This window comes from Sabethes cyaneus, chromosome 2 (assembly GCF_943734655.1).
Source record: "Sabethes cyaneus chromosome 2, idSabCyanKW18_F2, whole genome shotgun sequence".
Taxonomy (NCBI): Eukaryota; Metazoa; Arthropoda; class Insecta; order Diptera; family Culicidae; genus Sabethes; species Sabethes cyaneus.
In genome coordinates, this window is record NC_071354.1 from 162,843,882 (window position 1) to 162,862,249 (window position 18,368).

Here is an 18,368-nt window from a genome sequence, read left to right on the forward strand (position 1 = left end):
CCCTCGATTAATGGGAACACCTCCATTTTTAAGGAAAATACCCGTTTTTGTCAAAACCTCTTATTTTCTTTTGCTCGGGAAATATTAAGTTTAGAAAGACGCTATTTTCACATTTTCAAAGAAAATTACTTGAGAAATTCGAAAAAGATATTATTTTTGAGCACCAGTGCTGCCAAATATTTTTAAACCCAATTTCACAACAAAACCGCCTTTTTGCATTGAGCTGCCCAACCGATTTTCATTTTAAGACCACCAGTGGAAAGCTAACGGCAAAAACTAAAAGAATATAGTTTTATTAAAACTATAATCCCTTAGGTTACCTCAACTGGCAATAAAAATGTTTTTGATTTTCTTATGTCAAGGAATATGTATGCCATGTTTGATAAAGAGCTGTCCAGGAGTTCCGGGTTTATAGTGGAACATACATACTAAGGTTCACTTTTATATATTTAGAAGATCTTTCTCCTTAAAAGTAAATAATAATATCCCGCTAAAAAATTATTATTTATTAATAGATAATCCAATGCATAATATCGCACAAAAAACCTAAATTTACATCATCACTTGCATGCAATAACGGAATGAATCAGATAAGCGATGAGTTGAACATCAGCGGGCATTAAAAATACATTTCACAAATCACGAACAATCTCCTACGCGGATCCAGCAACAATCACACAGTTCAGCACATTCCGTGTCAACTGCAATTCGCACTACAGCTACAGCTTGCATCGCTTGCATTAAATATTCAATGCGAAAATCCTTTACTGTCGGAAACCACAGCCGTGGCGGGTGTAGGTGGGTACATGGTAAAAAAGGCATCGAAATATAATACGCCCCCAAGTACTTATTACAGCTGCAAAATATTAAATTAGCTAACTAAATTAGCATCAGCAAGCACGGTTCGACTGCACTCTGCGATTATACCTGCTGCGGGGGTCAGGAATGGATTGTATGCAATTTGTACCGCAGCTGCCTCTGTCGTACGGTCAATAAGAAAACAAATTTTGCCTAAGGCTCTGGCACACCCTCGGTCAGCTGTAGGTACTTGTTCTAGGTGAATACCAACAAGGCGTTCGAACAGTGCAAAACTGTGCAAAAGAAGTCAAAATTTATTTATAGTTGGTTTCCCTAACTTGAAGTTGCCAATGCCGTTTCCAACGTGACGGCCACTAAACTAATGCTATTTGAAACCGATTCCGTCTGGTGGCTACGGCACTACGCGCTGTTCTTAGTTGGAATTACAGCGAAAAAAAGGATGCCTGGAAGTGCCACAAGAAAACGATTTCTTCTGGTGGAAAAGTTTGTTATGAAAAGTATCCCACAAAAAAAACTATCAAGTTAGAAATAAACTTGATATTGATAATCATATCCGGGTTTAATTCGTAAAAATTCGTAAAATTAGATTAATCACAACACGCTATCACGACTTTTAAAAACGGATGATACTCGATAGGAAACCGCTAGATTACATGATGCTGAACCACTTTTAGGTTAATGCAATGCAATGCAATTATCGTTAGATAGCACTACATAAACATAGAGCCATCAACTCTCCAAACTAATTAGAAATCACCAAGTGTAACTACACATTTTAAGCAATATTATGAGAGTGTCTTCCCGGCAACAAGAAATACTTCAACATGCTGTTGAATGTAACGAGCAAATGGAAGGCACATACCAAGCCGTCTTTCAACGCAACGCTATCAGAATTTGCTGATTTTTTGTGCTACCCTCGATCACGAACTTCCTGTCCAAAACAATGCGCAAGCGAGCCAAAACCAATGAGTGTAGTTCCGCCTGTTTGCTGTCCACATTTCCCCTTTCACTCCATTGGGGCCCACTTTATTGAGTAAGTCAACGCTGAAATTTCGAATCGGTATGCGAGGTGATACCGCTATTTGGTTACAGTAAAATGTAAGGATATATCTCAGTGCCTGTGTACATAAATGCAAATTGGTCGCTGAAATTGATATTATGTGGCTTCGAGGGACCAACATGGCCAGCGTACTAGCAATGCCATTAGCAAACAGTGGCTAGGACACACCGGATACGAGGTGCATTCGGCGCATAGTACGTGCACTGCTATCCGGACTGCATTCTGCATGAACAGAAGCGATAATTCAGCCGCGTGACATGCCCTTTCCGATTAGGTGACCCTGCGGTATAAATCAGCTGCTCTAGTTTTTACTGAAATGTAAGTTAAAAGGAAAACATGGGCCAATTTTCCACTGATGTCAATATGACAAAATCATAGACAGACTCGTACCTCGTACGAGCGAATTGGGTGCGAAGTGCATACTGAACGCGCGAACATAAATTTTGGCAAATTGATTTTGGTAACAAAATTTATTACCCCCGTGTAGTGAACAGCACCACAGCAAACGAAAGCAGAAAAATTAATGTAAATGCAATGCATTTGCTGAAAGTTTTGTAAACGAACCAGTTGTCAATGTGTTATTTGAATTATTTCAATATAACAAGGTATAAACAGATAGTTTCACAAAGATTACCGATGATGACGCTAATGAATTTTATATTCTGTAGAGGACAGTAGTTAATAATGTATTAGCATAGGAACAAACATTCTAAATAAATTTGGAGTTAAAATAATATCCCGAACTTAAACTAGAAGCTAAATGTGTGCTCCACGATTCTTACTAGGCTAGGTAACAGTAAGTAACAAAAACGACCCTCCGGTCCAGTAAATATTGCTTGCCCGAGCCTCCATTTGTTTCAACCTGAAAGCTATCGAAGTGCATTGTATGCTACATACCCCGAACAAGCAGACGTGCAATCTAATTTATTCGACATTCATACAACTTTATTGCAACAGGAAACATAAGCAATTCACCTTCAAGGACATCTGTTGCAGCTACGCGAAAAGCTGATGACCAAAACGGCACTACTAGCTTCTGTGAAGCTTCTTGCGAACATGAACAATTTGGTTGTCCCGTAAAGGCAACCACTGCTGCACCCGCTCTTACCATCAAACTCTAGACTAGAATTTGTAACCCGCTCTTAGCAATACCCCAACCAGAAGTTATAGGTGGAACGCTCTCCATTGCTTAGGAAAAAAATGGTTGACTGAATAATTTATACCACAACCGACGATGCTACCTGGCGAACGTAATAAAATAGAGTTGGTGTAAGGCTGCAACGAGAAAAGAGCACTCGAAACAAATAATGGCAACTCCCTGCGGAACCCATGCTGAGCACGAGTTGTGGAAATATCCGGGAATCGGTTTTTGCCAGCTTTTTTTTGGGATATGTCGTGACGGAAGCAGAATAAAGACACTAATTCTGGTAGGTCAAAAACGTGTCTATATAACGTATGACTGCAGCCAACGTTAAAGTCGTAGCAAGACTTACCCAGTCGTTTGCAAAAAAGTTAATTTGATTGATTACATTTGGAAGAATTCATGAGCCAGAAAGTTGGTAGACTAGTTTGTTCAAAGTATGAAAAAAAATGTATGTTAATACTATCTTGCAATTGGGAACAAATTTTTTTATCTTGTTGAAAACCTGAACACAAATATAACTTTTGGAACAGCTATGGTCTACAAAATTAAGATTATACGGAAAAACAATAATTACAACAGTTGAAAATTGACTGGGAAAATGAAAACTACAAGAGCAACAACGATAAGTTTTTACGTAAAATATAGTTTATTATATTGTGGTGCCTTCTTTGAATGTAACATTATATGCTAGAATTTTGCCTAATCTTACCACACACAAAAATTACAGCATAGAGATAGCTTAGTGGTGTTAGGGTGTTAGGAAGCTTAGTGCAAATATTTCAGGGGACGATAGAGGACCACATTAGACGAAAAAAATACTTCTACGCATATGGTCAAATCTCAATCCTTACAAAGTTTAAACATTTTTATTTTTTTTAATGTGGTTTTAACCAGTTGGTCATTCACCATAAAACATTTTTAGTTTTCGGGTCTGTTTGCTTTAAATAAGCTCTAGCAGGATCAGTCCCAGCGTAGTGGTTAGCATTCACGTCTCTCACGCCGAGGACCCGGGTTCAAATCCCAACCCCGCAGAAGTCACGAATGACCCAAGCTGGTTAAAGTGACTATAATCAAAACAAAAAAAGCTCTAGTACAAAAACTATGCTAGCTAGCTCAATTCTGTTGCCTTCATTCGAAAGCTGAGAAAATTTTGTAATGAAAATTGCTCTTAAACCCAGTGTTGCGAAGCCCGCACTCGTGTGGTCTAATTTTCTCACACAAGCATACTCATTCTAACGAACACGCCGGCATAAGCATCCCTTTAAAACTCCCGTTCTTATTTTTTCATGCACTGTAACGAGCTTTTGCTACTGTGTATTTAGCTAACAGCTACCGTCGTCACTCGTCGTTCGTCGTTACAGCCCGATCTGCTGATACCGATTACTCACGACGGCTCGTACTCCCGCCCGTGAGTAGAATCGAGGGCGAAGATGATGAAGAACAAGAAGAAGAAAAAGTAATAAAAAATTTGTGTCCCAGTATGCCACCAGCCTTACGGGCAGCTGATTCCCCACGAATTTTTTGACTCGGGAATTAGCTATGCAGTTAGACGATGTGAGGATGTGCGTGCGCGGGTGTGTGGGTAGCAGAATGTCTGCACACTGCACCGGCGGCTTTTTCTTTTACGCCTGCGTGTGAGGCGTAAGCGTTGAATGCTATGTTTCTCAACTCTTTCGCGTGTAAGTAGGCATGATTGACTTCTCGCTCGATTCGCAACATTGCATAAACCTCCTATTTTATGCAATTTAGTTACTTTTTAGAAGCGAAAAGCTTAGAAATAAGTGTTTCTCAATGCGTTTTATCAAATTTCTCCTAAAACTGGTTGTTTTTATTTACCAGTTTGAAGCTCTGGTACCGTTCTACAATTCGTTCTTTGATGTTTTAGTTTTTTTGCAATTTAATTTTAAACGTAAATTAATATCTGAAAACTGCACGAATTCATACATCACGCGTAGTACACTAGATTATCGCGTGCTACAAGCACGCCTCCATTTTTGCAAAACTCAGACCTGCTTAGGTTTATTCATAGGCAGCAGCTCTGTAGAACCTGTAGTATGAAAGGATGCCACGAGTTCTTCCGGAGGATACATTTTAATACTGCAATCGTTTTCAGAAACGTCTCAGAAAAACCCAAGAAGTCTGTTTCGTTACTGTTTTCCATATGCGTCAGACCGTGTCCGTTACACGCGGTGATCTAGTGTGCTATGTGTGATGTATGAGTTAGTGCAGTTTTCACACACTAATTCAACACCAAGAACCATACGTTTAAAATGAGTTTGCAACGAAACTAAAACAGATAGGCGTTTCCTGACAAAGAGCGGATTGTAGTACGATACCAGAGCTTCGATTGGTGAACAAAAACGATCAGCTTTTTCACACCTTTTTAGGAGATATTTGATAAAAACGCCGAGTTAAACACTTATTTCAAAGCTTGTCGCTTCTAAAAAATTACTAAGTTTAATGAAATAGAAGGTTTAAGAGCAATTTTCGGTAGAAAATTTAATTCTTAATGGAATTAGGTATTTTTTCTGGTTCCACTGGATTGCATGGAATTCTCTCGGCGGTACATGCTGCGCAGTTGGCCGTTGACAAAAAAAATGACTGATTCAAGTAATCGTCATTATCCAGGATGCCTTCAAAAATTGGCTGCGTTAGTGTGAGATTAGATTAGATTAGAGCTAATTTAAGGCAAACAGAACACACAGATTTTGCTTTACTTTTTATTTTCTCCTCATCCCTCGCTTACAAACATGGGTAAGAGTACGGGCCTTACGAGTGATTGGAGCTAAAGCGACGATTGTGGTTGATAGCTAAATACACCCCCTTCGTTCAAACTCTGTACGAGTTTTACTTATATCATGACTAAATCTTAAATAATGATTTATTGATATATTTTTTATCGATAGAATATTTTGACATTTTGATGATAACTCTGTGAAGAATTTTAGGGTCATTCAAGTTTTCTAATACCGTGGACCCCCGTTCGTTTGACTGTTTTTAACCTTTTAATTTCAACCACACGAATTTGCCCGACGTGAAAATATTTTTTTATGAATACCACATCACAAAAGGCGATTTGTTTGCTCTGACTTAGCTGTTTAGGCTGTACCACATTTCGTTTTCCAAACGATTCTGACAATAAATCGATCGGAGAACGAAATAATCGCATGGTGGCCAGTACGTACAAGTTTCAGCTTATTTAGGGCTGTCGGCTGTTCAAATTAAAAACGTACTTCATTAGTTTGCATGAGCAATCGATCAAATTAGCAGAGATCTGCGGTATTGCTGTTCCTAGTATGCGTGAGCCGCTAATAGTAAAACCACATCCCTGGCACGAACGTCATTCTCATACATTTTCATTGAAGCCGTTTGAGCCAGGCTTGCTGGCTCGATTTTACGTCAAATTTGACAGCAGCTGTAAGAATTACGCAATCATACGGTTTTATGCTTCAGAAAATTTGTTGCATGTGGGATGTAGATAGTGAAAGAAGTTCATTTTTTCTGTTATCGGCAACGTAAGATAGGAAAGATTCTGACTTTAGATAGTGTAATTTTTTTACGATACACGACAGAGGGGAAACAACACGCTGCATTTGTCATACTGCGCAGCATTAAATACATGCGTTGTCTCGTGTAAATTTTGTTTCAAAATTTGTTGTCTACCTCTATTACCACCACTACCGTAGGAGGCTTCAGCTGACAGCTGTCGTGCCAGGGATGTGAGTAAAACAAGTAATAATTAGTGTTGAAGATGATGACGAAAATTGCAAAATGATAGCGGGAAAAAGCATACTTAAGACAGCACACTATTCCTCATTGTGTAACCTTATCAGGTGCCTGCAAGCTGATCAATACTGACGCCGGCCATCTTTTTTAAGCCCAATATATTGGCAGCGAAAATTACCAACCATTGTTTATTTATCAGTTTAAAGAACAGTATAGTATCACTAAATTACACACGCAACACTGTGATATCATCGGTAGTTTTAAGCATCGACAACAAGATCTATCCGAAAACGATAACGAATCCAAAACCGCCCGCCCGAAACAGCACGACATTTCTCATAAAACCGAATGCATGGTGACAAAAGCAAAAACTATCCACGCAACTACCACAAACTATATCAACACACTTTAATACAGCATGACATGATAAAAAATAAAAATAAAATAAAAAATAAATGATAATAAAAAATAATAATACTTATATCAGGCTCCTAATAGATCCAAATCCTGGTCAGGTCAGTAGGTATGTCGCGATTTTTTTTTCAATTCCTCTTCGTTCCAATAAGAATGCAACACAGACAATGTGAAACAGCGCTTCAAGCGACTGCGCTCACACGTACACAAACTAACACACTTTTCTTGGTAAGCGGTATTGTATTGTTCAACCTGAAACACTAAAATCTAGCACTATTTACGTCGGAAATCACAATATTTGACCATTAATTAACATTAACAATGGCACTCTATTCGAGATTACAGCTGTATCCACACAGCACTGCGCTAAATTTCACTAAAAAATCGCGATTTCATTCAGGGCACTCACGTCTACAACCGCACTGCTTATGAGGGCAAATAATTTTTACTTGTATCGTCTCATCTAGGCAAGGTTAGTGGTTAGAACAAAAAAAAATGAGTGCAGGTATTCCATTCCTTGAAGATATCGAAATGTTCAATTTTAGAAAACATATAAAAATAGATGTAGAAATTATAATAAGGACTATCTGTATAACTTTAAAAAGAAATTAACTACTACACTTCATTCGCTCATCTAGTACATGACTATACGTTCATTTTAAATAAAATAAAAAGCAAAATGAAAGTAAATTTAGACTTTGGTATAAAATTAAAACATGATTTCAAATTGATTTTATCAGCAGAATATGTTATCTTTTTGATATATCTTTTACTGTTCAAGTTCGAGCGTATTTGTAACTGTTTGTCGAGCAAGTGTTCACATGAATTGTAGGTATGGTGACTATGCTGACTAGAAAAACTATAGGTAAATTAAAACTAGCTCTGAAAAACGATAAAATCATCACAGGCAGGAGCACGAATGAAAAAAGAATGCATGTCTTTTATTCCATTGCGATATACACAGAAAACAGCAAACATCCACCAAATATTACAGCCGATTGACGATATGCCCATATCTGCAGAAAAAAGTTGAATATTTTCAGTTTCGCATGCTCTTATGATTATAACTACAATTGATTCATTAAAACGTCTTCTTTTTATCTAATACCATATTATACATTGAGCTGTGCCAAGTTTTTAGTTTTTATCTGAGCACGATCTTTTTGAATGTAAATTACAAGTTTGTGAAAGATTACCACAATAGATCTCCCAAGATGGTCGTAGTCGTTTACACTCCTATAAGGAAAAAAAGTTCGCTGTAATCCTTTATGTTGGTTGATTAATTTTTCTACCACATGACGTTACGTCGCTATACAACTATTTGCTAAATGCATGATTTGAAATGGAAGATGCATGATTTTATTTTATTTTTTATTGTAATATTATTAGGTATTATTTGAACAGAAATGAACGATTACATTTTTTTTTTCAAATCACAGTTTTTACAAACTTTTTTGCTTATTTTGATACCAATTTTTTGAAGAAAGTGTATGAAAAACGGTCATAGGTACACATAAGTATTCCAGTGCCGCGCGGAACAAACTCGTCTTAACAAAACGCCGCTCCTGTACAAACACGATTTTCAAACTTTGTATAGGTACTTTTTTTCAGAAACTAGTCGGAAACAAAGAAAAAAAAGGGCTTGAAAACATAAAATTTTATCGGATCATTTCAAAAATAGTATCCAAATAAGCGGTAAAGTCTGTAGAATTGAATTATGAAATAAAAAAATTGAGATTCTTTATGTCATTTATGTCTGCTTAGTGCAAAGAAAAGCCATGTTGAGTTTTTTGAAGTCATTTATATCTGCTTGGTGCAAAGAAAAGCCATGTTAACCCAACTCAACCACATAGAACCAAGTATATTCAACCAAGTATACTAAATATTCTACCTACAAAGCAAATGCTTTTCTGTATTCTTAACTTTACTAACTTTAGCTTCATAATATTTTACTAATAACATCATAGTATGTTTAATTTAACTACCTAGATTACGATATAATGAATACATTTAATTTAATTTCAATGATGAAAAATAATAAAAAATGAATGAAATGGTGTTATCACGAGTCTATCTGTTCATAGCCAAACTAGAAATACGTCAGCGTGGAAATTAAACCCAAATTAATATTAAAAACAGACATCGAAAAAACCTTCCAAATGTAATCACTCATACGATTAACTCTCTATTTGCTAAGTAAAAGTTCAATTTGTCATATGTTGAATGAAAACTCGGAAGAAAAACAACAATATATACACACTAGTAATTTCACACAATTAAGTTTACTATATACTATTGTACAAAACACACAAAAACACCAGCAATATTTTCGAATTGATATTTCAATTTTGTTCCGATTAGTTGGTTTAGTTGTTGGATTACATAGATTTCCCCGTAAATTGCTATTCCCCTATTCATATTAGCATTGCTTAGTTTGAAGCTCGACGAGCGAACCTTCTGCCAGTGCGAAACTGCACTGCGAAATGTTCCTCCGATAGAGTCACTGTGCGATAACTCATTGATATTTGACAGCCATTATTGTAAGATACTGTTTCGCATTCAATTAGACCATTTATTTGTTGCCAAGTTTTGAACTATTTTATCCGCAATGCACCACACCAAAAAGCAGTTTATTTGCTGTACAAAAATAAAATTAGAAAGCGCTTTCCATGCATTCAAAATGATTAGCAATATATTTCCGAAAAAACAGAAACTCACTGTTCTTATTAGTTGCCGTTTAATTTTGGAAAATGACAAGTGCAATCAATCTTAGTTGAATCGGTCGATGCTTATCGAGAAGGGGAAATATTGCTGGTCGTTACCGATAATTCTTTTATTTAGAGGCCTTTAGAATGACGTTTTGAATTCGATTCTGAAATAGATTATGTATACTAAAGTTTGCAATACAATCGCCGTTTCCCTACTATACGGTTGAATGTAAAATACCCGATACTCCCTTGCCAGGTGAACAAAGTGACCTATTGGAATCGCCCGAGGAATCCATTCAGGCCACGCCGTTGGCCGCCAGACGCCGACAGCCCCCACTCTCCTCCAGACTAGCAGAACTGAACGAAGAACTACGAGCCGAATCACCGAGTATGATAAACCCTTTCAGTGATTTCCTTAGATAGCCAAACTTTTACGCTATGCAAATGAGAACCTGTTTCGATGTTGTGCTCTATGACATACTGTTCGTTGTTGTCTATCAAACTGCAGAAGCTCTCAATAGCAACAGCTTCCAAATTCCTATAGAAAACCAGTACTATGTATTGATGTGGAAAGTGAAATAATTTGACTGTCGTACACTACATCTACACACTTTGTTGTTCGCACTCATATCAACAGTTATCGAATCAAGTCTGGCATAAAACCTAATTTTCAATTGTGAAAACCAAGGCTGTAATTGAAATAGTCTACTCTAAGCGAAATCTGCACTAAATATCCCAGCTTAGATAGGGCAGTAAGCATACGTAATAATCAAAATTCAGGAAACAATCTGTACACAAAAAAAAACAATCGAAATTCTGTAGCAAACAACTATACAAGTAGGTATACTGAACAGCTTTGCTTGCACTACAAAATGTATAAACTTAAAATAACGTATTTCATGGAAGATGTAATTTCTTAGAAGATGACACGGTTTTTGCATGATATCTGATTATGTGAAAGTCGTGTTGTAATCGATTATCACACTCTATAATATAAAACCGCTCCTCTTAACTGCACATATTATTCTCTAGAAAATTCTTATTGGCGGCAATGGTATCATCCACGCAGCTTAGACAACATGTTTTAGATTAACATAGCCATAATTCTTGCGTCTATGGAAGTAAACAGCCTAAACCTAGCTATTACAAATTTTTTCTCTAGTTGTTAAAAGATTTTAGATTGTTATAGTATGTTATAATACTCTACTACAATAATGCATCGAGTAAAATTTTAACCGAGAAATATGCAACGCTTTTCGTATCTAACTAAATAACACAAAAAATGAAATATTATTCCAAAAATCTTGAGTAGCATAAAATAAATCTTATTCTAACTCTAATTAAACGTGATACTCATGAGGTGATTCTCTGGTATCCTATCTACCCAAAGTTGATTTATTTAGCTTTGATTTATATTGATTAGGAAAAATCCTCAGTTTATTCTTCTTTAGTAAATTTTACCAAACTGCTTCTCAGCTAATTTTATTTTTGAAATAAATATTTGATACTAAGCAGAGTATGGAATTATACATTTCAACAGCTTGAATAGCCATTTCTTCTTCTTGGCCATTTAGTTTTCAATTCTCTACAATTATTTTTTTTTTCTCGGTTATTTGAAAAGCTTCCGTGGGTTGTTCTTTCAAAACGCTTGGGTTAAAATTTAACCGTAACTACAAAGTGGACAATCTGGACAGTCAGTCGAACACGCAATTACAGTTTTAATTAAAATGTCTAATAATTCATTCATTTGAGCTGTCTTTCGTTAGTTGCTCTCCAACTAAACCACTTCTTTCGAACATCAACTGCAAATGCCGTCCAGAAGAAAATGGAAAATCATTCTAAATGCTAAAAGCATTCAACCGGCCAGGGTGAAACCTTATTATACTAAGTATAATGCAAATTAACAGCTTTGTAGATAGTGTTCCGTGATTGCTTTCAGTCAACGTTGTACGTACCAGGTTATTTATAAAATATATTGTATCGCACTCACTATACAGTAGCGCTTTTTAAATCTTTCTATAACTGTACGTTTCTAAGCAATTTAGATGCTTTCACTTAAAGCCTCTTACAGCAACCAGGGAAAACAACAACATCTTCAAACATTGTTATAAAACTACTAAACCTAAGTGCAAAGCAATAAAGCAAAGCAAGCTCCTACCATTCAGAGGAACCAATCAGTATAGGAAGAAAATTTCCGTAATCGAACTCTGCTTGTGCAAAACCAACCCTTACCAGGAAAATCCATGAAAATAGTACTCAGCAGTAGGAATCTAAATAGGACTTCCCCTGTACCAATCGTAGTTATATGTAAGAATTATGAAAAAAAAGATAGAAAAGCATAGCTTGTCAATAAATTGTATACATTTTTTGGACAAAAAACTGTATCTTTGTTACCTTTGGTTGGCGATTGAGTGTTTCTGTTAGTCACACATTAGCATCAAAAAGAGTGAACGCTTATTTTCATACTCCATTCACAAGAATGTGATCCAGTTTATTTTCTTTGTTTAGTCGATGTGTTTTTAGTCTGCATAATCTGTCATTTTGTGTACTCAGAACTAATATGTTTTTATGTTATTGCTTGTTACATACATTCAGTTTATCGCTACAAACAAATGGCTCACGTCTGTTTCAATTTCCTTCATTCTTTTTCTATGATTGTGTACCCTTCTAGAAGTGACCGTAGTCTAATTTTAAGAATGGCTTACTTCCATTACGAATACATACATACAAATAAACTGCGAGATTATGCAAGAATGTCTACACATGTTCAAGTGTCCACAAAAGAGTTTTTGTAACACAAAAAATAACTGATAACATAATTAGATAAGAATAGATTAGAATGAATGGACTAATCCTAGAGATAGAAAGTGAGTGCAAACGTCGCGAATAGATCAGCTATTCTGTACTAACAAACATGTGCCATACATGACTTTTCTTTGAACAATCAATCGAACATACGTGTGTGCGTGTGCTTCAAGAAATCCAAACCAGTCCAGTTTTCCAATTGACGATAATTTTCGATTTCGATTATTCGTTTATCCTGACGTAGGGCACAATCTCTCCATAGCGGACGGCAACAGCACAGAGGAAGGTGATTCGGTGAGTGGTGGCCGAAATCCCGCTATGACAGGCGGTGGTTGCTACAAAAACTACAAACATTCCGCTGGATTAAGAAAGAGAGAAAATTCGCAGGTAAGTTCTATCAATACATGTTTTCTGTAGATGGATTTATATAAAAAAGAATAGCTCGACTTTTTAATATTACTTACTTAGTTTCTTACTTATTCTGGTCCGTTCGCATTTGACTCGCACTTTAAATTAGGTTACATACTCGATCCATAGCTGTATGTCTGCGATTCCTTGAAAGTCTTACACTACTGGTACCAACCGCTTTCGAGGCAATCGCTATTTCTGTGGAATTATTGTCCACGATATCCTCACTCCATTCTGCCCTGAATCAGTCTTATCAGTTTCCCGGGAAATTCATGTCCATAGCTCTTCATGGGCGATATTATCATATGCAGCCTTTAAATCGATCAAAAGGTGATGCGTAGTAACTTAATGTTCAAGACATTTTTAGAGAATATGCCGCAATAAAAAGATTCGGTTCGTTATCTATTGCTCGTCTACAAAACCGACTTGGCAACTTTATGGGGCGCAGCATAAAGCCGGGGTGGCTCGTGCTGTATCAAGAATTTCTCTCCACTGTACTCGGTCCGGGTTACTCCCCGCCAATTCGTTGAGCATCTCGACACACGCAAGTCGGCTTCAACCTGATCGGGCCATATAGTACGTTGGGCCCCTCTGTTAATAATTCCGGTCGGGTTCCATTGCATAGTCGTCCGGCATTCTTGCGACGTAGCTAGCATGTAGTCCTCCAACTTTCAGATCTGCGATGGGACTCTCTCCAAACAGTGCCTGCAGCTTGTGATTCATACACCTGCGCCACTCTTCGCTTTCTTTTATTACTCCACCAAAACAGTCCGCCACGATTTCCGTTCAAATACGCCAAGTACACGCATGTCTTCTGTAATCAAAATTATAGTCTCAAGTATGTAGAGGGCTACCGGTCTGATTAGTGTTGTGTACAGCGTCAGCTTTACGAGGCGAAGTATGCGCTTTGAACGAAGTGTCTCGTGGAGAGAAAAGTAGGCCCGACTTCCAACTTAAATGTGTCATTGACTCTCTTTACTCATATTATTATCGGTGGTGGCCACAGATACCAAATATATGAATTCTTCAACCACTTTCAGTTCATCACCGTCAATACTCACTGTGTCTGGAAGGGAAACATTATTTTCTCCGAAACTTTTCCGACCATATTTAGTTCTAACGTCGATGATATCGGAGGAATACCTTTCATCTATTGAAACGTGATCGCTTTGCTATTCGGCATGTTGAGGTATATGAAATTAAATTAAAAAGAAAACTTTCCAATTAAATTCTACTATCCCAAGTAACAATTCCAAGTTTTATTACGTTCGTATAGCGGTTTTCATGACCAATTTCATAAAACCGCTAATAAAACTATGAGCTCCACCAGAACTTTCTGATGACCGCTATAAAACTGCTTTCTGACCAAGTGGCCCACTCCTCAGAATGTTTTCATAACCGCTATAAGAATCAGGTTATAAACTCAAGTAGTCGTATCACGCTCTGCTAAAAGCAGCAATAAAACCGATTAAGCTTTCGCTGCTTGACAGCCATCGCCATAATTTAAAAAAGCTTTTCGCTTTTTGCTTTTCGCTTTTCGCTTTTCTAGCAAACGCCAAATAAGTTCGCTAGCTTTGTCAACTTGAAAATATATCCGTGAGCAGAAAAGTTTTAGTTTTACAGACAGATCATGCTGAACGATTTGGTTTATAGCGACCAGAATAAAATATCCCATAGAATATTTATTAAATTTTAAGCAATTTCATTGGTTTGCACTATGTGCGCATTTAATTTCATCGTGAATTTTGATATGATAGGTCGATAAAATCAGCGCGCCACTGAAATTTTTCAATTTTCGGAAACTGGTTGTTTTAACAAACTGAAAATATTCAGTTAGTCAATCTCAATTTCTAGCAAAATCATTTTAGTTGCTTCCTCTGTCAGGAAAACCGATTGATAATGACCTTCTTTCTGCGAAATACTTTGCTTTGATGAATTGTTGTTTGCGAGCTAAAACAAAATACTAGAATATGGCAATATGGCTTCGCATAAAAAAATGATTTTGGTGTTGAACTTTGGTATTCTTCATAATAGCAGCAAAAAAACTGTTTGGTTAGGGTGTTGTCATTTTAATAGCTCTATAAAACTAACAGATTTATTGCGGTTTGACAAGTAACCGCGATAAGATCAATTTTGATTGGTGCGCCATTTTGTGTTGCTACGCCACACTTATGGTAAGTTTATAGGAGACGTGGTGCAGCCAACAAGTTTTAACGTGGTAATATAAGCAACCACAATAAATTCGCTTTATTGACAGTTTTATTATGGTTTTCTAGCTAGCTATAAGTGTGTTTGGACTCGTATCCTCTTGGTATTGTGCAATGCCACAATAAATCCAGTGGTAATGATTCATACCGCAATAAAACCTTTATAAAATTCAAGTAAAACCAAGTGACTTTGAATTGTTACTTGGGATGTATATTTATTCTTGACAGAGACATATTTCGCCTACGACTTGCAGGTTTCATGCGTGTCTGCTTTCGAACTGATGCAGCCTGCAAGTCGTAGGCGAAATACGTATCTGTCAAAAATAAATATACATAGAAGAATTTAATTGGAAAGTTTTTTTTTAATTTCATTTCAGGTTCCGTATTCTACTAAGACGCTCCAAAAACTTCAGTCAATTCTGTGGTATTCACCAGTTAGCTCCGAGGTACGATGCTGGTATAACATACCAGTCGTCGTAGGTTCGAATTTCAACTGGGCGGTGCCGCTATTGAGTCAATAGGATCTTTACACTAGCCCCGTAGTTTTCCTGTAGTCTAATAACCGGCTACGAAGTCTGTCGATAAAGAAGGGCCAAGTTCTGAAGGACGATTTTACCCATGGCTTTGCTTTGCTTTTTTTTGATATTCACCAGCTGTACTAATGTGGGAGGATGTACAGGAAATAGGTACCTCGTAGGTCCATATTCTTGGAGGCGGCGAAATCACTGAGTTGACTCCGTTTTCGTTTGAAAGTAAGTGAACTTCACAATAACTGGTCTGAGTTCCTCCTTTTGGCCAACCTGAGCGTTGGCGACTTTGACGTCATGTTTTGTTCTCAAGGTACGCATAAAATGCGTCTTTATCGTCTTTGTCACTGCCAGGGTGTGGGCTTACAGAGCCGGCATTTAGGCTGCCAAACCAGTGCGGTGAAACGGAGCCTCGCGCTGCAGGATGCTTCGAACTTGGCGATAACTAGAGAAAAATGTTATGAATTCTAGTAGATAATCCCTGGCCGTATACAACACACTTGACTATTCTAAAATATTTGCTTGATTTGGATGATTTTCTACCCGTTTCCTTACAAAAAATGGACAACATTATAATGTCCGAGCTTATCAAACTTTTTTCGAGCAAGTTTTACTTTGGGACATATTCCGTATCCGGAGAATTAGCGGAAAGTAGACAGATATCGGAAAGTAGGCAGACCTTAGGCACCTCATGCTGTTTCAAGCACTCGTCTTCATTCAACTCGGTTTTGGGCCGCTCGTCGCCAATTTCCTAGTCGTCTCAGAAATCGCAAATCGCTTTCGACCTGGTCGAGCCATCGTGCACGTTGGCCTCCTTTGTTCCTGGTGCCGGTGGGGTTGTTGAAAAGGACTATTTTCGTCGCACTGTCGTCCGGCATCCTTACGACGTGTCCGGCCCACCGTAGCCTGTTAACTTTCGCTAGATTTACGGTGGGAGTCTCCCCAAGCAGTGCCTGTAGCTCGTGATTCATACGCCTCCGCCACTCTCCGCTTTCAGTTTGTACTCCGCCAAATATCGTCCGCAGCACTTTCCGCTCAAACACGGCAAGGGCGCGTATGTCCTCCGTAAGCAGCGTCACGGCTTCAAGTCCATAAAGAACTACCGGTCTAGTAAGGGTTTTGTACATTGTTAGCTTCGTGTGGCGGCGTATGCTGCCTGATCGTAGCGTTTTACGAAGGGCAATGTAGGCCCGATTTCCCGCTTGGATGCGCCGCTGGATCTCCTTACTAGTGTTGTTGTCCGCGGTCACCAGCGATCCCAAATACACGAACTCTTCTACCACTTCTAGTTCGTCGCCCTCAATGGTTACCGTCCGTGGGAGACGCGCGTTTGTTTCCTTTGAGCCTCTTCTTTTCATGTATTTGGTCGTCGACGCATTTATTTTTAGCCCAATCCTCCTAGCCTCCGCTTTCAGTCAGGCGTAGATTGCCTCCACCATCGCAAAGTTCCTGGCTATGATATCGAAGTCATCTGCAAAGCCTAGAAGTTGGCTACCCTTATCGTCTCGATGCCCGCACGTCGGATCACCCCTTCAAGAGCGATGTTGAACAGCATGCAGGATAAACCGTCACCTTGTCTCAACCCACTCCGCGTCTCGAAGGGACTCGAGTTTGTCCCAGAGATGCGTACGAAACACATCACTCGATCCAATGTAGCTCTGATCAGTCGCGTCAGTTTGTCCGGAAAACCGTGTTCGTGCATTATCTGCCATAGCTTGTGTCGATCAACTGTATCGTATGCTGCTTTGAAATCCATAAAGATGTGATGCGTGGGCACGTTGTACTCCCGACATTTCTGCAAGATCTGTCGGATAGTAAAAATTTGGTCCTGTGTTACGCGAGCCCCCATGAAGCCCGCCTGATAATTCTCTACGAAACCTTATGCTATCGGTGACAACGGCGTAACAGGATCTGGGAGAGTACCTTGTAGGCGGCGTTTACCAGCGTAATATCGCGGTAGTTGCAGCAGTCTAGCCGATCACCCTTTTTGTAGATGGGTCAAACCACTCCTTCCATCCATTCCTCCGGAAGCTTTTCCCCCTCCCAAAATTCTCGAAATAACCCAGTGAGCCTTTGCTAGCGTTTCTCCGCCATGTTTATAAAGCTCTGCCGGTAGGCGGTCCTTCCCAGCGGCTTTATTGGTCTTCAGCAGCACGATTTCTCATTTGACTTCTTGGAGATCATGTGCTAGGACATTACTATCTTCCATGGGTGCTCCTAGTTTAATTTCCGTTCCACCTCCTTCTGCGACTTCGCCATTGACGTGTTCTTCGAAGAACTGCTTCCATCTGTCGACCACCTCGCGCTCGTTTGTACAGTAATCCCCCCAATAAGGACGCTAATAGGGACCGCGTTAATGGAAACCGTGTTAATGGAGTCTATGTAGCATATGGGAATTGACTTAATTGGTTCCAACACGGAATAACTCGTGATCCTGACCATATAGGCGGTTGGTGTCTTCGACAAAGTTGGTCAGTACATCAACGGGTTTTCAGTAAATTATAGTATTGCGGAATTATCTCACTACGTGGCGCTAGCGTATACGTAATA

At 38.4% G+C, this 18,368-nt stretch overlaps 1 protein-coding gene across 1 annotated transcript in view; it reads left to right on the top strand.

Annotated features, from left to right (window-relative positions):
- The window catches only part of LOC128734695 (potassium voltage-gated channel protein Shab), an 83,819-nt gene that overhangs the window by 31,199 nt on the left and 34,252 nt on the right, over nt 1-18,368 (top strand). Inside the window, exons 4-5 of the mRNA XM_053829004.1 lie at nt 10,128-10,259; nt 12,921-13,063. Of these exons, the coding sequence (XP_053684979.1) occupies nt 10,128-10,259; nt 12,921-13,063 (275 nt within the window). The remainder of the gene's footprint in view (nt 1-10,127; nt 10,260-12,920; nt 13,064-18,368) is intronic.